Consider the following 26,122-nt stretch of genomic DNA (forward strand, 5'->3'; position numbering starts at 1 on the left):
GGGGGACCAAGGGAGGACACTGGAATTATGAAATAAATGTCTATTATTCCTAGGTGCTGGAGGAGGGGCCTCTTGGAATTCAGGGCTCTGAGGAGGAGGTTGCTCAGGCCCCTGGGTATGCCCTTCCAAGAGAGAGGGCCAGGGTACCCCAGTTTCCCAAGAGCTCTTCACAGGCCATGTGGCTAACATGAATGCAATTCTCGGATGTGATGGTAGATGTCACTGCCAACTGATCATTGTGGTCCTTAATACGTTCTGAGCTACTGCCCACCTCTCCTGTGGCCTTGGTCCACCCTCTGCCATTCCCAGCCTGGAGCACCCCCAGCAGCAACACACTACAGTTGTCCTGGGGGTGTCTGGTGTGTGGCTTCCCTCGTAGGTCCCATCCTGGCTGCCTTTCCCTTTCAGAGATTCCTCATACTTTGGGGGCCACCCTAGCTTGCTTTTCTGGGCCTCTTCCATTACTTCCCTGGAGGTTGGGGATGGGCTGCGGCAGCCTGTGACTCCTTTATCCACACTGGCTGCTTTTTGGTTGCTCACAATTGGACAGTCTTGCTTTTAACAGACACTCCAATGAAGTATAAGTAAGCAAACAAAAAGTTAAACAGTCACTCCCGGTGCTGTGTAGATGACAGATTAGTCCTCAGTGACCTCCGCTGAACTAACCATGTTGTGCACCAACATAAGGGGGCAGCAGATCCTGGCAGGAGGAGGGGCAGGAAAGACTCCCTAGAAGTGACCTTGAATTCCAACTGATGCTCTCAGCAGAGGGAAGGGCCCACCCTAATAATGTAATATAATGCAATAATGACGCTGGAGACATGAAAGTGGAGAGTGTTGAGGACTCTCAAGCAGTCCAGCGTGTGAAGAGGATGCCGGGAGGCGAAGGTGGAGGTGAGGCTGGGAAGGTCGTCGCAGCAAGATGAGGATGGACTGTTGTTAGAAGTGACCTTGAATTCCAACTGGCGCTCTCGGCAGAGGGAAGGGCCCACCCTAATAATGTAATATAATACAATAATGACGCTGGAGACATGAAAGTGGAGAGTGTTGAGGACTCTCAAGCAGTCCAGCGTGTGAAGAGGATGCTGGGAGGCGAAGGTGGAGGTGAGGCTGGGAAGGTCGTCGCAGCAAGATGAGGATGGACTGTTGAACCATGCTGAGGAGGGGTGTTAGTCTCCAGACAACGGGGAACTGCCGGCATTTGTGTTGGTCAGTGACATGGCCTGACCACTGGACAGTGGGTCAGGGTGGGGAGAGCTAGGCAGAGAAGGGGACAAGGAGGAATCTATCAAATGGCAGAGACCTCTTCTGCCAGAGGTCTGCAAGCTTCTGAGAGAGGAGGGAGAGGCTGCAGTATGAGGGTCCTCAAGGCCACTTCCCCTGCCCTGGTCACCTGAGCTGCAAATACCAGACGGCGGCCCCCCCTGGTACCATCCCACCCACAGGCCTGCGCTTGTGTGAGTGAGTACCCGAGCTGGCACGTTGACTGTGTCCAGAGCACCTTTGGCCTGTGTGGACCCAGTTGAGAAAGGCAACGAGGGGAGAAGGCACAACAGGGTATTGGCAGAGCCAAGGTGCCCTGGGGAGGGTCACATATTGAGCCCACCCTCCACCACCCCCCGACAGGTGCTGGCTGTGCCCAAGGAGAAGGTAGGCAGACCGCCATTGATCAGGTGCCAGAATGGAACAGATGAGTTCCTGGTTTTCCTTGCAGGCCACCAGGGGGCCGTGGCCTGCCTCAAGGTGCTGAAGGAACTGCTGCTGCTGCTGCTGCAGGTGTGGGCTCAGAACAGCCTGGCAGCCTCCTTCCAATGACCCTACTTGAGGATGCTGGGTGTCACCTCTGTGTGACAGACAGCGACACCCCCTGCCTCTTGCCTGCCTCTGGCATGGAGTGGTGGGATCCCTCCCTGGCTTCTCTCAGATTCTGTGACTGTCACCCTGCCCTGGGCCTCAGGAAAGTGTCAAGTGATGTGACTGTCCCTGCCTGCTGTGTTGATGTCCCTGGAATTGAGGCCCCCGCACCAGAACCTCTGTGTCCCCGCAGCCTACAGTTCTCAGCGGCAATGTGTTGGGGGGCAGCTGTGGCTGGGGACATGGCATGAGCGAGTGGAGTCTTTCCTGGGTGCAGGGCTGTGCCAGGAGGCCTCTGGCCCTATCCTGAGTGTCCTGGGGCTGGCAGTCAGCACCCCTGCCAGAGTGACAGCAGTAGGTCCTGCTTGAAGGGCTAGGAGAGGCAATAACGACCTCGCTCTTGTCACCTGTCCTTGTCCCTCTGCTGATTTTTTCTGGCTCTGAGTCTCATTCTCTGTTGAATGAATGAATGAACAGGTGACCCTCTGCCCTTCTCCCTCTCTGTTTCCCCATCTTGCTTTCTTGTTACTCTCTGTCTATCCCTCTCCTCTCTCAGTCCTCTCCCTCACTGCACGGCTGTGGCCCCAAATCCAAGATGGCAAATCTGGATGGGGGCCTGCCTGCACAGGGTGGGGCTGTCGGGCCCAAGGGCAGCAGGCCCAGGGATCCCTGCTGCCTCTGGGCATGACAGACCTGGGCTCAACTTTCCACCCACAGGCCTTGCTATGCGACAACCTGCTCTGGGCTTGCCAGCCTCTACTCCCTGTCTGCCTGGGCTCCGCGACAGCCGACTCTGGGACAGTCCTGGCGCCTGGGGGCTGCCTGGCCCTGGCCTTCCTCTCCGGTGGGGAAAGGTCTGTGCTGGTCATGCTCTCTCTGCAGCCCAGTGGCTCCCAGAACCTCTCCTTGGACAGGGCCGATGGCCTTACCAGGGGCTAGCCTTATGCCTGTACCCCAGCTCTTCCTTTTCAGAATTGGCAGCCATAGTCCCTGGACTTGCTCACAATGGCCCTACTTGATCCAGGCCAAGGGGTGCAGGGTCTTCACTGGCCAGGTGGAAGCATGTGCTGTGCCTGCGACCAGGGGTGGGGTCAGCCCCATACAAGCCACATGGCTTTTGAGTATGTATGTTGCCAAGGGCATGTCCCCCCAAAATCCTGTCACCTAGACGGGGGAGGGGGAATGCCCGCAGGGCTGAGCACTCTCAACCATGGGAGGGTGTTGCACAGGGGAGCGAGGCATCAGATTTGAACTTTAGAAACCCTTTCTGGGGCCGGCCCGTGGCTCACTCGGTAGAGCGTGGTGCTGATAACACTAAGGCCACGGGTTCAGATTCCATATAGGGATGGCCGGTTTGCTCACTGGGTGAGCGTGGTGCTGACAACACCAAGTCAAGGGTTAAGATCCCCTTACCGGTCATCTTTAAAAAAAAAAAAGAAAGAAACCCTTTCTGGTGCTGTGTGGAAACAGGACCCAGGGCCCAGAGTGTTGGGCTTAGAGTGGGGCCCGGAGTAGAGACCAGGAGGCTGGTGTGGAAGCCAGCAGCCAGGCCATCCAAGAGAGGTCAGGTAGGGGATGGGAAAGGCAGGAGGTGGAATGACAGCACTTGGCAATGGAGGGGAACAGGTGGGGGTGAGGAAAAGCAAAGACTCCCAGTGGTCTGGCCTGAACCCCAGGGGCTGGGATGCTGCACCTGAAGTGGGAGCCCTGGAGGAGGAGCAGGAGAGACGGAGGGGCCTTTAAGACATGAGGACCCACTGTTAGTCTGGATAGAGGAGGGGCCTGGGCTGGGAAGGCCGTGTGAGTGAGAGAGAGAGTGTGTGTGTGTGTGTGTGTGTGTGTGTGAGTTGTGTGTGAGTGTGTGGTTGTGTGTGTGTATGTGTGTGTGTGTGTGTGTGTGTGTGTGTGTGTGAGTTGTGTGTGAGTGTGTGGTTGTGTGTGTGTATATGTATATGAATTTGAGTGAATTGTGTATGCATGAGTGTACGTGAGTGTATATTTATGTGAATGTGAGTAAATTGTGTGACTGTGTTGTGTGTGTGTGTGTGCGTGTGTGTGTGCATCACAGGTGCAGCGGGAGAGAAGACACAGGAAGCATTAAACCCTGGAAGTGTGTCCCTGCCGCCAGGCTCACGGCAGGCAGCCGTCCTCAGCCTGGAGAACTGTGAAAGCTGCTGTGGAGATGCGGGCTCTGGGAGGAGTGTTGGGCCCTGCTGAGTGGGGAGGGGAGGTGGGAGCGTCCTGGGGATTGCAACACCCTGTGGAGGAAGAGGAGGGGCAGGCTGGGGACCTTGCTTTTGGAAAACCAATGATCACACGAGCACAACCAACGCCCCTTCCCATACCCCCCCACCTCCACTCACAGAGGCCAGGGAGGGGTGGCTGCTGGGCTAGTCGCCCAGCCAGTGGAGGAGGAAGTAGGCTTCAGGGAGGGGTGCAGAGCTCTGGCACCATTTGCGGGGGAGTGGCCGAGCAACTCTTGGAGGCAAACCTGAGTGGAGGGCAGGCGGGAGGCACAGCGATGGGGCTGGAGCTGTTCCTGGATCTGTACTCTCCCCCCTGCCACCCCATCTACATTTTTGCCAGGAAGAAAGGCATCCCCTTTGAGCTATGGCCAATGGAGCTGACAAGGGTGAGCCAGGTGGCTGGGCTGGGCCCCAGGTGTAGAGGGCACAGAGGGCACAGAGGGGCCAGACCCTGGGCTGAACCTCCCCTCCTCTCCGCCCACCAGGGGAGCACCTGAAGCCCAAGTTCCTGAAAGTGAACCCCCTGGGGAAGGTGCCTGCCTTCAGGGATGGAGACTACCTGCTGGCTGAGAGGTAATGGTGACCTGCTGCCAACCCAGGGTCAGAGCCAAGCTCTGCCTGGGTCCTGGGGCTCAGGGTTGGGGGTGGAGGTGGAGGGAGTAGAGAGAAAGCTGACCACCCGTGTCTTAGCAATCCTTCCTATTTCTGCCCTCCCAGCCCAGAGGCACAGTCTGGGTCTAGGGACCACTTAGGGCTAAAGTTGGAAGGCTGGAACCTGGCTGAAGCCCAAGCTGGCTGGAGCTGCCAGGGTGGGGAAGGGGAATAGGTCACCCAGCCAGGCCTGGACAACCTGGAGCCAACAGGCAGGGCCCAGGCTTGAGGTTAACCCCTCTCCAAATGTCCCCGACACATCCCAGGTCAGATTCCACTTTGAACCGCAGCTTCCCAATTCCTTGCTCTGTGTCCTTGGGCAGGTCACAGAGCTTTGTGCCCAGGTTGCTCCTCTGTAACATGGAGTAATAGTGTAACCACCTCTCAGGGCTTGCCCGAGGACGGAAAATGGGCTACAAGTGCTAGGGATCCAAGGGGCATCAAGAAAGGGGACTCTCTGAGTCCCTCCTCGAGGCCCTGGGGCACTCGGAAGGGAACTTGGAAATGCCTTGGGCAGAGCACACATGGCAGGGCAGCCTTGCATGTGCTGAGTGGGGACTCTGATGCCAGGCAGTGGGGCCTGGGCTCAGAGGGCAGGCTGGAGTAGTAGCTGGGAGGGGAGGCTGAAACGTGGGCCCAGAGCTGGCTATAGAGAAACTCACGGGGAGATGCTGCCTTGAGGAGTGGGGGAAGGTCCTCCCATGGAGGTGGAGTTGGGGAGAAACCTTGTCAGATCACCCTGGGTATGAGTGATGGAGCCACCCAGCCCTGGTGGGGTGGGGAGAAGATCTCTGATGCCCCCTGCTTGCAGCCTGGCCATCCTTTAATTCCTGAGCCAAAAGTACCAGACAGAGGCACACTGGTATGTGCCTGAGCTGTAGGCCTTGTTGATGAGTATTTGGTGTGGCAGCATGTTACCACCCAGCTGCCTGCCACCAACATCTACCTGTCACAAGGTGAGCCTCCTTGGCCCAATCATGCAGGCTTGGGCAGGAGCCAGGACCCCCAGAGCTGGAAGGTACCAGTTAGTACATACACCACCTCCCTTCCATTGCCCTAGGCAGACATGGCTAATCCATCACGGCACTCTTTCCTGAGCCTGAGTGAATCCTCAGAATCCTTCTGAACACAGAGCCCGAGGGGGCATCACTAATTGATGGCAGGTGGAAAGGAGGATGAAGAGGCTTGGAAGGGCCCAGGATAAGCTTCCCCTTCTCCTCTTGGCCCAGTCTCTCCTGCCCCACTTTTCAAAGCAGCCTGTGGATGCTGCACAGCAGGAAGGGCTGTTGGGAAGGCTGACGCCAGCCCCACAACACCTGGATGGGGAGGTCCTGGCAGCCAGGCCCTTCCTGGCAACTGAGCAGGTTTCCCCGGCAGAACTGATGGCACTCTCAGAGCTGATGCAGGTGAGGCTCTCCCACCTGCCCTCCTTCTGGGGGGACTCTAGGCACAGGCCATAGCCTCCACCACAGCTGCCCTGCCTCCCCAGCCCACTGCCATCAGCTGTGACCTCTTTGAAGACTGGCCCCAGCTGCCAACAGAGCAGACACACGTACAAGCTGCCCTGGGTTCCAAGCTTGTCCAGGAGGCCCACAACCTTGTACTCCAGCCTTGGGACACCTGTGAGGCCCTGCAGGACCCCCAGCTGGCCCAGAAGCTGGTGTAGCAGCTGCAGGAACAGCTCCACTGAGTGGGTGCAGCTGGCTCATCTGTACTCTGCTGTCTGCAATAAACACATTGTGTCCCTTCCACTTGTCTCCAGCCTCACTCTGTCCCCAGGAAGTGGGTCTGCCCCATTTCTGAGCTGAGGCCTAAAAGGACAGGGAATCTGTCAGGATCACACAGCATGGAGTAGCACTCAGTCCTCCCCACAGGTCTCTACTTACCTTCCTCATTCACCAGGTGCACAGTCTGGCCACTGCAGTTCTGGAAGCTTCTGGCTTCCAGGCTTGGAAGCTTCTGGGCTCCTCTGCATGGCACAGACTGGCCGGCCACCCACTGACTCCCCTCTGGTGTTGTCCCCAGTGCTCCCTGATGGCTCCCCAGGCTCCTGTGTCTCTTTCTCCCAGTCCTTTCCTAGCCACATTTGAGGCTAGATTTACCTGTGGATACCCCCAGTACCTGCTTCTGGGACCCTCCAGAGTTTGTTCTCATCACTTTATCCTCTCTCTGGGCCCTGCAAAGCCCCTTCTGTCCTGTCCCACAGTGAATTCCAATGCATAAGCCCTTCTCAGACAGGGTGTCTGTGAGGCGGTGCCACAGGGCACAGGTGCAAGTGGGAGGGGAAAGGCAGGGTCGCAGTCCCCATCCCCCCAACCCTTTGCCATGGGCCTGCCCCCAGCCCGTTCCTGGTCCTCCTCAGAATCCTTGCTGCTGTGAGAATTCTGGGCTTCCTGGCTTCATGACAACACTCAGGGAAATAAGTTCCAGAACACAGAGTCCTGGGCCTGGGGCAGAGAGGGCTGAGGGCCAGGGCCTCGGGGCGGATGTCAGCTCATGTCCAAGGCTGGCCAGCTGTGGCTGTGGGGCCAGGCACGAGTCTCAGCATGGTCCTGGAGCTCTACATGGACCTGCTGTCGGCACCCTGCCGCGCTGTCTACATCTTCGCCAGGAAGAACGGCATCCCCTTCGACTTCCAGTTTGTGGATCTGCTGAAAGGTCAGCCCCCATTGCTGCCCAGCAGGCCTGGCCCCGGGGAGACAGGGCACTCAGGTGGGGGCATTTTGGAGGAGCAGAGACAGAGACCAAGGTGACCCCCACAAGGGTCTGCAGGGGAAGAAAAGGTACCAAGAGATTTGTAGGCTGTGTCCCTGTCTAGTCTACCTTAGTTGCCACTAATGACTGTCCCCATGCAGAGATGAGCAGCTTCTTCTAGGGTAAAAGGGAAGGAAGGTCTCCTAAGGAGTCCCTGGGCTCCCACCCAGGGGCCTCACCTTCTCCTGGTGGTGTCTAAGCATCTAGTTATCTGTAGCACCTGCCCACTAGGTTGGCACATGTCACAGAAGTACAGTCATTCCACATCAAAGAGTCCAGGTGCTGCTCAGTCCACACCCATCCTCACCGGTGCTCAAACCTGCTCAGGATAAACAGATCCCGTGCAAGGTTCAGGAGATCTGGCTCCAATCCCACTCCAAGCACAGAGAAGGCTCTAAAAGCTTAGCTCACAGAAGCAGAAGCCCCTAGAATGTAGAGGAGGAGACATGGGAGCTGCAGAAATAAACAGGGTGTAGCGGAGGCCCTGGAAATATTTCCAACCAGAGGCAGCTGGTCAAGCAAGAGTTTCAACTCCTGCCCCCTGTGTCGGGTTCCCTGTTCAGATGACCCTGACTGCATTTGAGAGGCTCTCCTTCCAGCTGTGTGCTGGGCCCCACCCTGTCCTGCCTGCCACATCTGCCCTGCTCCCCTTAAAGGGGAGACAGAGTGGGAGCCAACAGCAGGGGTGGGACTGAGGCCCCTAGGGCTTCGGTTGACTCACAGGCTGTGGCTTCAGGCCCAGCACTGGGTGTGGGGGTTGGTGGCCTCTGCTTCTGTGAGCCAAAGTGTTGTCCTGGTCCCAGGGCACAATCAGGAGGCCACGGGGGTCCCCAAGCCTGGGGTATGGGCAGGCTGGGAGGCAGGAGACTTGATCCTGGTCTCCATTCTGCTACTGACTTGCCCTGTGACCTGATGTGCATCACAGCGTTTCTCAAGGCCTCAGTTCCCCCTTGTTAAGAAAATAGAGAGGAAGGCATTTCCGTCTCTGGGAATCCCAGGTCTCTCCTCCCTGGGATCCCAACAGCCTCAGACCTTTCCTGCCCCTCTCAGGCCACCACCACAGCAGGGAATACATCGAGATCAACCCTCTGAGGAAGCTGCCCAGCCTCAAAGATGGAAATTTCATCTTGTCCGAAAGGTAACAGCCCTCCCCAGGGCCCCCACCATCCATTTCTGCTCCTCCTGGGAGACTCAGTGGGAGCTGACCTGCTAGCATTTATTTATTTATCATGGAAAATGTCACACATGGACTGAAGTAGAATGAATACTAACTAGCAAGGAGTAAAACAAACCACGTACCCATCACCCAGCCCTGGCAGTTGTGGACTCGGGCCTGTTTTGTATCATCTGCCTCTACTCCGTTTCCTTGCTTTCCAGACACCCATGCTATCATCCATAAATGTTTAGGAATGTACCTCTAAGAGAAAAGGACTTTAAAGAAAGCATTCCCACACACTATTATGACACCTAATACAATTCATAACAATTTCTGGATTTCATCAAATATCTAGCCCCTTTGCAAAAGTCTAATGATCTCATGAATATGTTCTTGGAGTTTGTTTGTGTGAATCAGGATCCAAAGAAGTTCTGAGCATTGCAGCTGCTTGACCTGTCTCTCTTGACCTGTCCCTTTTAATCTACAGTGCCTTCCATGCCATGACCTTTTACCTTTGCATTTCTGTTGTTGAGGTCCCTTTTAATCTACAGTGCCTTCCATGCCATGACCTTTTACCTTTGCATTTCTGTTGTTGATGAAGAAACTGGGTCATTTGTTCTGTGGAGTTTCCCACGCCAGCCATCAATCAGCAAGACCCCCAACACATGTCTCCAGTCCATCCCCTCCTCTGTCCTCATGGCCTCTGCCCTCCCCAGACATCAACACCCCTCTCTTGGATGTCGCAGGAGCTGCCATCTTGGCCTCCCTGTTGTCGATTCTGCTGCCTCCAGTTCAGCTTCCATCTAGCACTAGAGGCACATCCAGCACTCGCCCCCCAAACTATGTAATCCCTAATCATAAGGATTAAGCCCATGCTCCTCCCCGCATCCCCAGGGGCCTCCACAGTCTCTGGATGTCTCTCACCACTCCCCCCACCACCCTCCTTCGTATGGGTCCCCCTCCTCCCCTTCCTCCAAATCCACCTCATTCCCTCCTATCCTGGTACTTCAGCACGCCATTCCCCTTGTCTGGACTGTCCTTTCTTATGCCATCCACTTACTACTACTCAGCCTGCAGGTCTCTCACCCTGCCCTCGATGACTGCCGGACTGACTGGCTTTGGGGGAGGCCTTTCCCAGGGCCCCTCAAGCTCCTCCTTTCTCCCCAGAAGAATGTGAGCTCCTAGAGCCCACCCATGGCTAGAGGCCCCAGCAGTTGGGCCCAGGCCACACCGGGGTAGTCAGTGTCGGGGCACTTGGGAAGGCAAGGGCGGTGCCCCTGACCTGCCCTTTCTGCAGTGTGCCCATCCTCTTATACCTGTGCCGCAAGTACAGCACCCCCTCGCACTGGTACCCACCAGATCTGCACATGCGCGCCCGTGTGGACGAGTTCATGGCCTGGCAGCACACGGCCCTTCAGCTGCCCATGAGCAAGATCCTCTGGATCAAGGTGAGCAGGGCCACAGCTAGGGCTTGGGGACAAGGGAACAAGAGTTAGGAAGTCTGGAGTCCAGTCCTGGGCCTGCTGACCCCTGGTGAGGTCAAGCAAGTCTCCCTCCCTCTCTGAGCCTCATTTCTTCAGCTGCCTCTCCTGAGATATCTGTCTCCTGAGCCAGAGCTGTTGGGTATAAGAGTCTTGTTAAGGCTATGCGAAGGGCATTCAGGATGGGCTGATATTACTCAATCCAGGACAGGATTAAAAAATGTCGTTCTGAACTAGACAGTATCAGAGTCAAAGGGCCCATAGAGATCAGCAGATATGAAGATGACAAATAACCTGTCCGTGTTCTCCTACTTCGAATCCTGCACCTGTGACAGACATCACTAATCAATCACAGGATTCTTTCTCATTGGGGTCTCAAAATCCTTCTGAACACATGGCCCCAGCCAATTTCTACCAATCAGAACTGCTAACAGAGGTGAGATTACTTCACATCCTCGGTGCTAATATCTATCTAGCAGACAAGGAGGCCTGGAGGGGCAGATGGGACCAGAGTGCAGCCTCCCTTTCTCTCCTCTCTTCTATCCTGGCCAGTTGCTGATCCCAATGATTACAGGTGAGGAGGTTCCAGCCCAGAAGACAGAGCAGATGCTGGAAGAGGTGAAAAACAACCTGCAGCTGTTTGAGGAGAAGTTTCTGCAGGACAGGCTGTTCATCACTGGGGACCACATCTCACTGGCCGACTTGGTGGCCCTTGTGGAGATGATGCAGGTGTGGGTGAGGTGGTGGGGGGTCAGGACTCCTCCGTGACCATTTGGGACATCACTGGAGGATAGGCTGGCAAAGAGGTAGGCAGGGCCACCATAGGGGCTGTGGGAGCCAGTCTAGGTGCCCAGACTCAACTGGAAGGCAACAGGAAGCACAGAACCTTTTAAATCAGGAAGGGTCATGATCATCCATGCTTGACAATGATTCCACAACATGAGGAGGAACTGGAGGGTGAGCCTGGGATAGGGAGAACAACACTGCATTCCTCGGTCAATCTGCCAGGATCCCAGTTGCCTCCTCCTCCCACTGGACTCTCCGGGAAATGTGCAGAGCCTTCAGATGTGTCCTTCTGGGCTTGCCTCCTTTCCAAAGCTCCAGACAGACAGCTTTGCAGGGCAGCTCTCCTGGCTCTGGGTCTGAGGGGTGCCCACTCTGCATTTGGAGGCACACCTGGGTGGGGGGCATTTATACAGCCCCTATGTGCCTGGGAGAGTGGCCATTTCTGACCTAGCTGGTGTGCAGGATGGCTAGTTTAGACCTTGGCCAGTGTTTTGAGAGGCCAGCATAGTCTCTGACCAGTATGCAAAGTGGCCATTTTGGTCCCTGGTCCGTGTGCAGTGCAGACCAGCACCAGGAAAAAATATTCTGGGCTGTCCCAAATGTACAGCCCTATGCTTCACCCTCGTCCCTTACATCGCACCTACCTCCAACCCCTCTTGGGCCTCCTAAACATCTTGGGTGCACATTTCTTTTTTTTTTTTCTTTTAACATTTACTTGTACATATTTGTGGGGTACAGTGTGTTGTTTCAATACGTGCATACACTGCACGATGATTCACTTAGGGTAGATAGCATAGTTTTGTACCTGTTAGTCCTTGGGTGCATGTTTCTTAATGAATGAGCCAAACTGCTGGGCAGGCTGCCTGCTGGGTCTCCCATTCCAGCCCCTGTGCTTGATCAAAGAGGGAGGTTCAACATGGGGAAAAATAACTAAGTCCTCCACTGCCACTCACCTGGGAACAAGAGGTTTTCCTGGAAGAAACAGGACCCATGGGAGATAGCAGGCTGGAGAAGTGGGAACCACCTGGGCCAGGGGCCACCTCAGAGAGGAATTCAGGAGCCTTGGAGCAAGACCAGCGACCAAGAACCCTGGGGGATTCCAGATCCTCCATCCCCACCCCACATCTATTGTATAGTCTGTGACCCCTTACCCAGGTCTTGGGGGTCAGCAGACTAATTCTTTAAAGAGGTATATAGGGAGGGTCCCTGAGGCTGTAGGAGAGGATTTAGGTGTGGCTGGTCCCCAGCCTGAACACACCTTTCTCTTTGTCTATCCATAGCCCATGGGGGGCAACCATAACGTCTTCCTCAACAGCTCCAAGCTGGCTGAGTGGCGCATGCGGGTAGAGCTGGCCATTGGCACTGGCCTCTTTTGGGAGGCCCACGACCGGCTGGTGAAGTTGGAAGAATGGGACTGTTCAACATTGAATCCAATGGTCAAGGAGAGGATCTGTGAGTTTCTGCAGAAGTACAAGTGAACTCAGAGGCAGCCCATCCTGCAGCGCCTGACTAGCTCGGCCCTCTGAGCCTCCTTCCTTAGGGGAGATGCTAAAAAAACCATCTCTGTTTCTTTGCTTAATAAAGAACTGGAACAACCATCATGACTGATGAACCAGGGATGGCTGGTGTAAGCATAGGGTCTGATGTGGGAGTGGGTGGTGGCCACAGGTCCTTCCAGTTTCCAAAAAGAACTTTAAAATTAAAGGTTAAATATGATTACATTGTCAATAATAATAGTTGATGATTTTAGTGCCCAACTTTCAATAACAGAATAACTAGACAAAAGACTACCAAGGAGAACAACACTATAAACCAATTGGATCTACTAGGCATGTACAGAACACTTCCCCCAACAGCAGAAGAATACTCTTTTCAAGTACACATGGAATATTCTCCAGCACAGACCATATGTTCAACCATAAAATAAATCCTAAATTTAAGGAGATTGAAATCATATGAAGTATGCTCTCTGAGAGCAATGGAACGAAATTAAAAATCAGTAACAGAAAGAAAACTAGAAAATTCACAAGTACAGATGGTCCCTAGTTACAATGGTTCGCGTTAGGATTTTTAGACTTTATGACAGTGTGAAACCGGTGCAATTTCAATAAATTACAAGAGATATTCAACACTTTATCATAAATGTGTTAGATAATTTTTCTCAACTGTAGGCTAATGTAAGTGATCTGAGCATGTTGAAGGAAGGCTAGGTTAAGCTACGATGTTCAGGAGGTTAGGTGTAATAAAAGCATTTTCAATACTATATTTTCAACTTGCAACGGGTTTATAGGGATGTAGCCACATCATAAGTTGAGGAGCGTCTGTATGTAGAAATTAAATAACATACTCTTCAGCAACATACGCTTAACCAGTGGGTCAAAGAAGAAATCACAAAGGAAGTTAAAAGGACCTTGAACAAGTGAAAATGAAAACACACTAAAACTTGTGGGAGGCAGGTGTGGGAGGCAGAAGCAGTGTTAAGAAAGAAACTGATAGCTGTAAACACATATATTAAAAAAGAATGATCTCAAATCAATAGCCTGGGTTTACACCTTAAGGAACTAGAAAATTAAGAGCAAACTACGCCAAACACCAGCAGAAGAAAGGAAATAATAAAGATTAGAATGGAGATAAATGAAATAGAGAATAGAAAAACAATAGAGAAAATCAATAAAACAAAATGGATCTTTGAAAAGATGAACAAAATCAACAAACGTTTAGCTAGAATAACCAAGAAAAAAAATTAGATTCAAATTACCCAGATTAGGAAAGTGGAGCCATCACTATAGATCTTACAGAGGTACAAAGCATTATGAAGAAATACTGTGAATATACCGATCTTACAGGAGTACAAAGGATTATAAAGAAATACTATGAGTAACTGTATGTGAACAAATAGATAACCTAGATGAAATGGGAAAATTCCTAGAAACATATAATCTACCAAAACTGACTCAAGAAGAAATAGAAAATTTGAGTAGACCTATCACAAGTAAAGAGATCGAAATATCAACCAAAAAATTTCCTACAAAGAAAAGCCCACAACCAGATGGTTTCACTGGCGAATTCTATCAAATGCTGGAAAACAAAAAATTAACACCAAGCCTTAACAAACCCTTGCAAAAATAGAAGAGCAGGAAACATTTCCCAACTCATTTTATGAAGTCAGCGTTACCCTAATACCAAAGCCAGAAAGAGACATCAGAAGAAAATAAAATTATGAAGCAACATCATTATGAATGGAGATGGGGAGCTACATGCCAGCTCTTCGTCAGTGGTGACATTATCACCCAGAGCAGATAGTGTTCTGTCCACCCCCAGAAGCTCCCCAGACTCCTTGGACAGGATGGGCTACAAATAAAAATGTGGTGCCCCTAATTCAAAAATTATTAAGATTTCAAGATGGTAACTGCAAAGCATTAAACCATGTGTGGGGCCCTTCTGAGCTGCGGGCCCATGATGACCCTCTGACCCTGGATGTAGAGGGTGCTAACACTAATAAAGCATATGTATTTCACAGGGCCTTAACCTTTAGTTTAGTAGGGCCACAGCCCTTAACTGTTAGAAGGACCACAGTCCTTAGATCAGGCTGTAACTTAGTAGGATTTTTATCTTAGTAGGACCACAGTCCTTAGCTGTTAGAAGGGCCAAAGCCCTTTAGGTTACGCTGTAGCACAGTGGGGCCACAGTCCCTAGTTTTAGCAAGGCCAGAGTCTTGTAGTTTGAGGAAGAACCTAACCTTTTAGTAATGCACATAGAAATGCTAAGTTTGGGAAAAAACAGAAAACTTGCACAGGACTAAAAAGTCTCTGGTGTGGATATGAGAATTGTAACACAGCATAAGTGCTTGCTCTAAGGGCAGATGCCCTTGGTGCAGCTAAAACCTAATTGTGGGAAAATATGTGCACTGAAAGCTTCAAGGCTACTCTGCCAATTAGCGGCTGGTTCCACATTTCACCTTCAACTGCTTCTCTAAGTTTCCTAGGGAGCTAAGTGTTGCCATAACGATTATCTCATTGGTTCTTTTGTATGTCACATAGCTTAGTTTTATGACTCCTTTGAGGGTAAATTGCTTAAACTATTTTTAAGTTGCACCTGCTTTAATGAAAATTATGTAGCCATTTTGTTTTCACTATGACTGATTAACCACCTGGGTTCTTTTCTGTAACTTTTTGCCTGCACAATAAAAAACCGAGAAAAGCCCTGATTCGGAGTCATTTCCCAGGAATTCCTTCTCTCTTGAAGGAGTCGCCTCCTGGGATTTAACCCCTTCGGGCTTCTCACTGCTCCAGAGAAATGGGCTTTGAGTAATCCTTTGCGTCTCCATCTCCGTCACCCCAAGGGAGAGGTGACACTTGGAAAGTGAGGCAGACAGACCGTAAGTTGAGCCCCAGTGATCTCCACCTTCTGGTATTCACATCCTTGTATAGTCCCCTCCCCTCGAGTTTGGCTCGGGACTTCCAAGCAATGGAACATGGCAAGGGTGGTGAAATGCCACGTCCAAGATAATGTTCTGTTAGATAAGACTCCATCTGGCTAGCAGACTAGCTCTAGAGACTCTCCCCCTTGCAGGCTTTGAGTAAGCAATGCAGTTAGGAGGTTGACGTGGCAAGGAGCTGAGGCTCACCTCCAGCCAACAGCTAACAAGCAGCTAGGACCCTTAGTTCTACAACCATAGGGAAATGAATTCTGGCAACAACCTGAGTGAGCTTGGAATTGGATCCTTTCCCAGTTGAGCCTCTGATAACCCATTCCTGGCTGACACCTTGATTTCAGCCTGGCAGAGGACTCATCTAAACCGTGTCCATACCCCTGACCCACAGAAAAAGAGAGGTAACAAGTGTGTGTTGTCTTAAGCCACTAAGTTCGTGGTAATTTGTTATGCAGCGATAGATAACTAATACGGAAAGTCTTCTCAACCGTTCCAAAGATCCCAGTTGGAAGGTGCCTTACAGGTCATCTGGATCCCTTTGCTCTCAGTCTGCCCCTGCCAGGCTTTCGGGGAGACTGCGCTGCTGAGAAGGCACTGAGTTACGGTTGGGAGTATTCTGCCTAAATGACCTTTATCTTTTTTTCTATAAATTAATAAATCCATCGGTCTTTTGTGAGTTGGTTAATGTGAGTCAGGCCCTAAGAAAATGATCAATTTTGGAATGTGGATCAAATTAGATTTTGAACTTGCAAGACAGTCCAAGCCCTGGACCAGAATTGTGACAGCTCCTCCCTGGAGAGGTAGGGAAAGGTAACTATTGCCTTCTCAGAGTATCTAACTCCTTTTAAAAATTTGAACATGGGAGTTTGAATTTCTCATCTTTCCTTAAACTTTTTTTTTTCAGTTAAAAATCATTATTACTAGCTGTATTAGTCCATTTTTGTTGCATATAACAAAATACCTGGAACTAGGTGATTTATAAAGAAAAACAAAATTAATTGCTTACAGTTTCTAAGGCTGGGAAGTCTGAAGTCCATATGGTGGTGGCGGCAGTGACCCGGGGGTCTCACATTGCAAGATGGTGGAAGCAGAGAGAGAGACCGAGAGAGAGAGAGAGAGAGAGAGAGAGACAGACAGACAGACAGACAGACAGACACTCTCTTCTTTTAAAGCCCTCAAAACCACGCCCCTGACCACCATTTTTAATCCATTCACTATGGCATGGTCCTACAATCCAATCACCTCTTCAAGGCCCCACTTTTCAATTACCATAATAGGATTTCCCACCCTCTTAACAGTCTCAGTGGGGGTTAAGCTTCCAATACATAAAACTTGGGGGACATAATTCAAGCTTCAGGGAGTTTGGGGGGCACATAATTTAATCCACTACACTCTGCCCCTGGCCACCCCCCAAACTCATGTCCTTTTCACATATAAATACATTCATTGCATTCCCAAAGTCTTGTTTCAACTCAAAAGTCTAAAGTTCAAAGTCCTATCTGTGAAATTCGAAACAAGTTGTTTATTTCCAAGATACAATGGTGGGACAAACATAGGGTACACATTCCCATTCCAAAAGGGAGAAATAGGCCAAAATAAAGGTGTAATATGTCCCAAACAAGTCCGAAACCCAGTAGGGCAGGCATTAAATCTCAAAGCTGGCGAATCATGTACCTTAACTCCATGTTCGACCTCCTCTGCTCGCTGGTATGGGGGTTGCGTCCCTAAGTCTTCAGACAGCTCTGCTCCTATGGCTTTCCTGGTCTCAGTTGATGCTTTAGCTCTCACAGGCTGGTGTTCCCCAGGTTCGGGGTCCATGGTGGTCTCGTTCTCATGGCTCCACTAGACGTGGCACTGATGGGGTTTCGCTGCTGCAGCTCTGATCCCACTCCTGGTACCAATTTTCTGTATTAGTCCATTTGTATTGCTTATAATGAAATACACAGAACTGGGTAATTTATAAAGAAAACAAGTTATTTTTATTTTTATTTTATTTTATTTATTTATTATTTTTCCTTTTTGTCTTTTTTCGTGTCTGGCAACGGACCGCAACCCTCAGTGTCACGCCCGTACCGGACCGGGACCAGCAACGGGATTGCAACCCTCGGCGCTGCACCCGCCCCTCGCTCAACCAGCGAGCGGTCTGTATGTGGGATCCGAACCCACGGCGGGAGCGCCCCCACGCTCCCAAGCGGCGCACTGTAGCAGTGCGCCACCGGGCCGGCCCTTATTTTTATTTCTTTTAAAAGATGACTGGTAAGGGGATCTCAACCCTTGACTTGGTGTTGTCAGCACCACGCTCAGCCATTGAGCCAACCGGCCATCCCTATATGGGATCCGAACCCGGGGCCTTGGTGTTATCAGCATCGCACTCTCCGGAGTGAGCCACGGGCCGGCCCAAGAAAACAAGTTATTGCTTACAGTTTCTGAGGCTGGGAAGTCCAAAGTCCACCTGGTGGTGGCAACAGTGACCCAGGGATCTCACATCACAAGATGGTGGAAGCAGAGAGAGCAGAGAGAGTGGACAGAGAGACCAAGAGAGACAGATTCTTTCTTTTTTTAAAGCCCTCAGAACCACGGCCCTGACCACCATTTTTAATCCATTCACTATGGCATGGTCCTACAATCCAATCACCTCTTCAAGGCCCCACCTTTCAATTACCATAACAGGATTTCCCACCATCTTAACAGTCTCAGTGGGGACTAAATTTCCAATACATAAAACTTGGGGGACACAATTCAAGCTTCAGGGAGTTTGCGGGGGACATAATTCAATCTACTACACCAACCTTCATTTTCTTTTTTTTTTTTTTGAGGAACGAGAACATTTTATCTGTGTATTCAGAATCATACATGAATTACTTTTACAGTTCAATTTACTGTATAGATATCATTCAGGTTTTATATTTTAGGTTAAATTGTGAACTGAGATTACAATTTGTAAGAAGAAAAAGGATTTTACAAAAACTCAGTACTTTTTAGGCCGCCCCGTGGCTCACTCGGTAGAGTGCGGTGCTGATAACACCAAGGCCGCGGGTTCGGATCCTATATAGGGATGGCCGGTTTGCTCACTGGCTGAGCGTGGTGCTGACAACACCAAGCCAAGGGTTGAGATCCCCTTACCGGTCATCTTTTAAAAAACAAACAAAAAACAAAAATAAAAACTCAGTACTTTTTAGCATACCAAATTGAAATACACAGGTTCAAACTTCAGATTTATGGCTGTCTTCAAATACAATACAGATATTTCTTATTAAGTTACCATATCATTTATATTTGATACTTGCAACTCTGAACTGTTTCACAAAGAACAGGTCTCCTATGGATACGGCAAAATTGATATGGAATGAAACCCAAGCCTGTGTACTCAAGCCAAGGACTCGAAGTCGTACCATCTTTAAAAAAAGGTTTGGTATTTCTGGACCACAGCAATGCACAACATGTAAGGAAGATAGGGATCAATTCCTCCTCCTTGTTATGATTTTTATTTTTATTTATTTATTTATTTATTTATTTTTATTGAATCATAATTGATTATACATATTTTTGGGATTCAATGTTGACACATGTTGATCAAATCAATATCACTAGTATATATATTGTTAAAAATCATACTTATTCTTTATGCCCCTTGTCCAATCTCTCCCCATCCCCCACTCCCTCCCCCGTCCCACCACTGATAACCCTAGATTTCTTCTCTCCCTCTGAATGAGTAATGGTTACTCTGTTGATTTGTTGCCTAGATGACCTGTCCAATGCTGAGAGGTGTGTTCAGATCCCTCAGTATTATCATAGAACAGATGCTTCTTCTGTCTCTGGAATGGGCTTTGTGAAGAGAGACATCCTCTTCTTTTCTTTGTTCCCTGATGGTGACTCTCCTTGTGTCAATGCACTCTAGTGGCTGGTGGACCTTCTGCATGGTGGTTGTGACATCTAGCCACTTTTGCGGCAGCTGTGGTTACTGTGGTGGCTGTGGTGGGCCACCCACATGGAGGTGATGTTTTTGGCATGCTCCTTGGTGCTGGCAGTGCGCCTGGTTGTGGGCAGGGGGTTGGTCCCTGGATGCATGCCTCAGGTCCCCTGGTGGTTCCTGAGGCACTGGCAGTGTGCCTGGGCATGAACTAATTTTTTGTCCTTTACTTACTTCTCAGATGGGGCAACTTCCTGTGGGAACCAGTACTTGAGCTGTGTTGTTGAGCTAAATTGCTGCTTTGCTGCTGTTTCCCTAGGGAAGACTTTTTGTGCAGCTCAGGGTTTAATGGTTGACCTTATAGGTACTTCCAGCTCTCCAGAAACCTGGTGCACCTGGGTTGTGTAGAAACTCTGACCTTGGCCTGAGTTTTTTCATCAAACTGCACCCCATGCAATTCTGCATTCCCGACCAGTCTCCTCTGAGTGGTCCTGTGCTGACTGGGGGGCAGATCAGCTGTCCTTGCTGTGTCCCAGTGTTCTCCTGGTGGGCCTGTCTTCCCCACCACCTGTGCTCCAAACACTTCCCATGGGATGGGCCCTCTGCCAGTCCCTTGTGATGACTCACAGGCCTCTGAATGGCTCCTCTTTTTCAGCTGTTCTGGCTCGTCACTCCTGTGTGGGTCTACAGGAACCCTGTTAGTGGTCTTGCTGTCCTGGGGGCCACCAAGGCCCTCTTCTCCCCTGCTGCCTCCAAGCAACTCCATCTGAAGGGCACAGCTACGGCTTCTTCCAGCTCCTGCTCCATGCACTCAGCAGCTCCAGCCTTAAAGCAGCCATGGCCCAAAATGCTCCAAGTAGATTTTTCTTTCTCTCATCGTGGCTTCTCCTACCTTCATGAACTCTGTAGGTCTCTCCTCCTCTTCCCCTGAGCTCCAGCAGCCACAGCTTGGTGGTTGTTACATTTTTATAGTTGTAAACTGGTTGATTTGTGGGAGAGAGTGACACTGGGGACTATCTATTCTGCCATCTTGATTGGAACTCCCTCGTTATGGTTTTTTAAAAGTTACATTGTAGCTTGGAATTTTACATAGAACTCCATATTATACCTTGGAAAAGCCCAAGGGCAATTAGATGACAATGGATTAGGATGTTAATTTTTTTATTAGTACAACCCATATTAAGCACCCGGTTTAAGAGACTGAAATTTGTTAGAGATTCATGATCAATGTCTTTCCAGCTTGAAATCAAGATATAAAAACCAGCTATTAAGTGCATTCCAAATTTCTTCTTTGTAGTGGGGGTAAAATTTTCCATCCATTGGCACCAGCCTTCCCTTCATTCCTTCCTTCGCAAATCGAGTGAAGTGGTGGAAATGGAGAAGAAAGAAACCTGTAACTAGCTGTGCTCCCAACCTTCACTTTCTTTGTAGAAATGTTACTGTGTAGAAAACGTTATGCTTCTGCTGACACATTTCCAGGTGGACTTGTTTTAGAAAATGACACGTGACCTTGTTTTGGCTACTGGCTGGTGTAGGGATACGAACTCTTCACCGTGGTGTCATAACACCGCGCTCTAACCAAGTGAGCTAACTGACCATCCAGAAAACGACATGTAACCTTGATACCATTTGACAGGCTGACTGGTGGGTCTTGGGGGGTCCCTGGGTAGCAAGGGGCAGACCTGGGCTTAAGGCTCAGCAGGTGAATCCAGGGTCATAGACTTGCAAGGGCCCTGGAGGGCTCTAGCTTCCCTGTCATTTTATTGATTGATTGGCGACGGGCCAGTACAGGTATCTGAACCCTTGACCTCGATGTTATAACACTGCGCTCTAACCAACTGAGTAACCGGCCAGACACTCCCCTCCCCACCTCCCCCGTCATTTTAAAGATGGAGAAACAGGCTGAGAGAAGGTAAGAAACAAACCCAGGGCATGTGATTGAGAGCATTACTCTGGCAGGAGCAGGAAGACTGAGGCCGTCAAATTCCATGGCGTGCAATCGGAGTGAAGCGAGTGGCCACAAAACGCTGAACATGAGCCCTGAGACTTTGCCACTTGCCGGCACCAAGGTCTCTGCGGTGTTGGGCTAAGAGGATGTACTCTAGAGCCAGATTTTCTGGGTCTATAATCAGTGCCTCAGCTCCCCCATCTATAAAATGGGGATGATAGGAAATTCTGACACAGGATGCAACGTGGATGCACCTTGAAGACATTATGCTAAGTGAAATAAGCCGTTCACAAAAGGACAGGAACCGAGGTCCCTCTGCGCATCCCCCGGAGGCGACCATCCCGTGGCCACCCCCTCGGATCCAGCAGGGGCCAGGCGGGCTCCAGCCCTTGGGACACGCCCCTGGCCCGCCGGCAATTGGACCAAAGTGCCCAGGCGCGGAGCCGGCCAATGGGGGGCGGCGGCCGGGGGGCGTGGCCGCGCTGGGCGTGGTCTGGGACCCGCGCCCCCGCAGAGTTTGTGTGTGTCCGGCGCCTGGCGACTCTGGTCCGTCCAACTCCGCCATGGGCCTGGAGCTCTACCTGGACCTGCTGTCCCAGCCCTGCCGCGCCGTCTACATCTTCGCCAGGAAGAACGGCATCCCCTTCGAGCTGCGCACCGTGGAGCTGCTCAAAGGTGGGCCCCGCCTCGGCTTTCGGGAACTGACTGATCGCGGAGGGGCCTGGAGGTAAACGTCACTTAGGGAACCCCTCTCCGCGCCATCCCCTTCCTGGTGCCATCGCTGGTCTGATTTGGAGACCAGGCCGAGAGAGGTGAGCCACCAGGGAGATCCAAGATTCAGGAGTCCCTCAAACTCTGCTCCATCCCACGGAATAGACAACGGGGTCAGCTGAGGCTGAATAAAGGAGTGGAGGCATGAATAGAGGAGGAGAGATGTGGCGAACAGAAACAGGTGCGACCTGGGCCTAGGGATAGTCAGGAGTCCCTCAAACTCTGCTCCATCCCACGGAATAGACAACGGGGTCAGCTGAGGCTGAATAAAGGAGTGGGGGCATGAATAGAGGAGGAGAGATGTGGCGAACAGAAACAGGTGCGACCTGGGCCTAGGGATAGAAGACCTCCGGATAGAGATGGGCCGGGGCGGGAGGAGAGGGGTCAAGGGGGCCACGTGTTGAGGGTCGAGTCCCTGCTTTGTGGCCTTCAGCTACTGAGATGCTACAACAGTAGACAGGCATTGCTCCAGAGACCTAACTTTGCAGCCCTGCCCTCTGCACTGGCCCAGCCTCCATTGGGGTCTCCCTTTGTTCCTTCCTTCTTTCTGCTCCTCCTGCCATGTCCTCTGCCTCTCTTGTTCCCGCTGGGGAGGGAGGCTGCCCACAGAACAAGCTGGGAGCAGAAGGGGGACCTCGGGGGCTTTGAGGAGCCCTGCACCCTGAGCAGGGGTGTTTGTTTCCCTGGCAGGCCCCCAAGGGCCTCAAGCATACAGCTGGCAGGCCCAGGACACAGCTGGCAGGCCTACACCTATCAGGGGTGGGGTGGTGGGAGCGTATGGGAAGCAGAACCCGGGTATTGCTGGATGGGCAAGTAGGACAGCTCTACTTGGCTGAACCTTCCAGCCAGCACTCCCCCCATCATGGTCAGCCCTTGCTTGCTGTTGTGCCTTTGCACTGGCCTGTCCCTCTCTCTGAAACTTCATCTTCTGCCAGTATGTTCTGGGGACTGCCCACTTGTCCTGCACAGGGGCTGTCTCTGCAGAGTGTGGGGCAGGGGAGAGGGCATGGGGGACTAGGGGACATCCAACCTGGCTGTCAAACATAGGGGTGCAGAGAGAGGCGTGTTTCAGTAGGAGAAGAGGGAGGATGGCCCTGGTAAAGGAACGGTCTGAAGGGAGGGTAAAGGGTGTGGTTGAGGCTGGAGGGTTGTGTGTGTGGCTTTGAGGAGTTTCTACCTGATCCTGGGGTAATGAGGAACCACTGAGAGCTGTGGAACAGGGCAGTGATGAGACTTAAGTGCCCTTAGAAGCTTCTTTCTGGCTGCATTTGCAGGAGCAGAAACCACTCAGACAAACTCAAGCAGAGGCCGGGGTCCCAGGGGACACTGTGCTGTACCTTTCAGGGGCTGTGGGTGGGGCAAGAAATGTGACTGTCCCAGCTATGGCAGAGCCTAAAGGTAGGGGCAGTTCTGTGTCCCCAGTGCCTGGGGCAGGGTGAGCAAGGCAGCACAGAGGGGCCAGTAGAAGTTGGTTACAAATAAATAGATACCAGGAGAAGGCCCCTTTTCTGTGTTTAGTGGTCCTGTGTTAGAGTCCATGGGGGGGAGGGGTGCTATAGGAAGTCAGAGCTCCACTAAGGTGACCTACCTCTGTAGCTGGGGATATTCCAAATGTGAGTTGATGAAGCTGGTAGTGATGGAAAGAGAAGGTGGGTGGGGTGCGTATGAAGGCCCAGTCATCACGCCTTGCACATTGAGCTTCTCCCTGTGGGGCAGGTTATACTCACAGGGACTCAGCGAGGGTTGTTGAGGTCTATTTGGCACCAGCTGGCAGAGCAGCCTCTCCCTCCTCCCACAGCAGCCCCCACCAGTTTTTGCCATTTGGGAGAGTAGCCTGGTGGGGAAACAGCCATGAAATTGGGATCTGGACATTGCAGGGAGTAGGCACAGGCCATGGAGGGTTTAGCATTCTCCTCTCACCAACCCCCCATGCTGGGCTTTCTGCAGGCCAGCACCTCAGTGACGCCTTTGCCCAGGTGAACCCCATGAAGAAGGTGCCAGCCCTGAAGGATGGGGACTTCACCTTGACAGAGAGGTAACTGCGACACTGGGGCTGCTGCCAGGCCCTGCAGGAATCATCCTGTCCTAATCCTCTGTTTTATAGATAAGGATACTAAAGTCCTCAGAGGTGAAGGGCTTCATCTGCCATGGGGGCAGCTCTCTGGCCAAGCTTATGTAAAAATGGCCCAGTAGCGTCTGGGCTGCCCAGTGGCTCCATCTCTGCACTGCAGCTTCCCTGGGTGGGTCTCCCCCATGGGAGAACCACAGACATGTGGATGTTTTACATCACAGCAGGTCCCAAGAAGTTGAAATCACTTCAGAGAAAGACAAACCTTTTCCCAGTTTCCCCCTTTGTTACCTGAGTGACCCATCCCATAACAAGGAGAACCTGGAGTTTGTGCTTTAGAGCTCAGCTTGGAAATCTTGGGATGGACGCACCCCTGAGGAATTCCTCTGACATTCTGCCAGTGCCGTTCTTCCTTCCTGGTGCCCCCTGGTGTCCTGAGTCCTTGTGTCTGCTTGTGTTGAGCACTCACGGGTACTAGCCAGGGGCAGTGTGCAATCTCTGCATTTCTCTGTCTCTTCTCTTACCCTCCAGAGGTCTGTGGCTCACAGGGACTGGCAGCCCTCCTCAGAGTGGCTTGAACAATTAGCTGGGAGCAAAGGGAGCTCCAGAGCACCCTGCATAGACAACTGAGTCCTTAATCTGGGGCATGGGTGCAGGATTCTCCAATAGGGATCATGGGCCAGTAGCAGATACAGAGGTGTTCCGCCCTTTTGGCTGGGGTGCACAACCCTTGGGATACCCCAAGTTCCTGAAAGTTTCTCTACTGTCATAAATTGACACATCCTCAGTGTCCTTTCAAGTCCATCCCCATCCCAACACTATGGCAGCCCTCATAACCCAGGGCAGGAGGAGAGCACCAGGGGCCCTTGTCTGTTCTGCTGTTTCAGGATCCTGCAGCATGCTTTAGGGAGCTCAACTACCTCAGTTGGTTTAGATAGGAGCTAATTCTTCACAGAAAGAATGGCATAAAGAACAAAGGGATGACAGGAAAGCCTTTTTGAACAATCAGGCTACATGCCACAGAATGAGAGTGGATGCACACTGGAAAGGACTGAGCTTCCTTAAGGTTCAGCTTTGACACCACCTCCTCTAGGAAGCTCTCTCTGGTCTTCTGATTGGAAATGGTCTCTGAACACATGGCAGGACACACTGCTGAGGGATTTTGCCTCATAGTAGGATGAGCTTGGGTGTTAGTCTCCAAAAGACTGTCAGCTCTGCCACTAGGGGCTGTGTGTCCTGGGACAAGTTCCTTCCCCTGTCTAAGCCTGGTTTCCTTGTCTGGAAAACGAGGCTAATACTTTGGCAGATTGTCAGGAAAATTAAAGAAGGTGTTCTGCATAGAGCCCTTAGCACAATGCCCTTCTCCCCCCTCCCCCCAGTGTGGCTATTCTGCTCTACCTGATGCGCAAGTATAAGGTCCCTGACTACTGGTACCCTCAGGACCTGCAGGCCTGTGCCCGTGTGGATGAATACCTGGCATGGCAGCACACGACCCTGCGGAGAAACTGCCTCCGGGCCCTCTGGCATAAGGTGAGGCTGAGGGGTGGTGAAGGCATCACCCCAGAGGGGCTCAGCCACCATGGAATTCTTCTTTTCAGTTTGGATAGTTTCTACTGACCTGTCTTTGATTTCACTGATTCTTCTGTTGTGCCTGGGTTGTTAATTCTTTACTTGATATATGTATTTTTCATTTCTAGAAATTCCATTTAGATGTTTTTTAGAGTTTCCATCTCTCTGTGAAATTTACCATCTGTTTGCCCATTTTGTCCATCTTTTCTTCTAATTTTTTTTTTCCTTTTTGTCTTTTTCCATGTCCGGCAACGGATCGCAACCCTCAGTGTCGCCCCCGTACCGGACCGGGACCAGCAACGGGATCGCAACCCTCGGTGTTGCTCCCGCGCCTCGCTCAGCCAGTGAGCGGGAACCGGTCTGTATGTGGGATCCGAACCCTCGGCGGGAGCGCCGCCACGCTTCCCAAGCGGCGCACTATAGCAGTGCGCCACCGGGCCGGCCCTCCATTAGGATTTTTTAATGGAGGGGAAAAGTATATTTCATCATCTACTTT

General features: G+C 51.5%; 2 protein-coding genes across 8 annotated transcripts in view; both read left to right on the forward strand.

The window, feature by feature from the left end:
- The first annotated feature begins 7,297 nt into the window (after positions 1–7,297).
- LOC103587155 (glutathione S-transferase theta-4) lies at positions 7,298–12,406 on the forward strand. Its single transcript, XM_008568577.1, has 5 exons — positions 7,298–7,409; positions 8,556–8,643; positions 9,959–10,109; positions 10,695–10,871; positions 12,209–12,406. The coding sequence occupies exons 1-5, from the start codon at positions 7,298–7,300 to the stop codon at positions 12,404–12,406; spliced, it is 726 nt and encodes a 241-aa protein (XP_008566799.1).
- A 9,333-nt stretch (positions 12,407–21,739) lies between these two features.
- The window catches only part of LOC103587157 (glutathione S-transferase theta-1), a 12,318-nt gene continuing 7,935 nt past the window's right edge, over positions 21,740–26,122 (forward strand). Inside the window, exons 1-3 of one of the 7 annotated variants that reach the window (XM_008568579.1) lie at positions 21,740–21,893; positions 23,937–24,024; positions 25,437–25,587. In XM_008568579.1, coding sequence (XP_008566801.1) covers positions 21,782–21,893; positions 23,937–24,024; positions 25,437–25,587 — 351 coding nt within the window. In that variant the 5' untranslated portion in view covers positions 21,740–21,781. The other 6 variants (XM_008568581.1, XM_008568582.1, XM_008568580.1 and 3 more) reach the window with 6 other exon arrangements.

Source organism: Galeopterus variegatus, unplaced genomic scaffold (assembly GCF_000696425.1).
Source record: "Galeopterus variegatus unplaced genomic scaffold, G_variegatus-3.0.2 Scaffold424, whole genome shotgun sequence".
Lineage (NCBI taxonomy): Eukaryota > Metazoa > Chordata > Mammalia > Dermoptera > Cynocephalidae > Galeopterus > Galeopterus variegatus.

Bases quoted from the DNA above. Each gene is read 5' to 3' on its own strand.
- LOC103587155 (XM_008568577.1), top strand. From the start codon at position 7,298: ATGGTCCTGGAGCTCTACATGGACCTGCTGTCGGCACCCTGCCGCGCT. The intron at 10,110-10,694 runs GTGAGCAGGGCC...TATCCTGGCCAG, and splicing joins GCAAGATCCTCTGGATCAAG to TTGCTGATCCCAATGATTAC. The intron at 10,872-12,208 runs GTGTGGGTGAGG...GTCTATCCATAG, and splicing joins CCCTTGTGGAGATGATGCAG to CCCATGGGGGGCAACCATAA.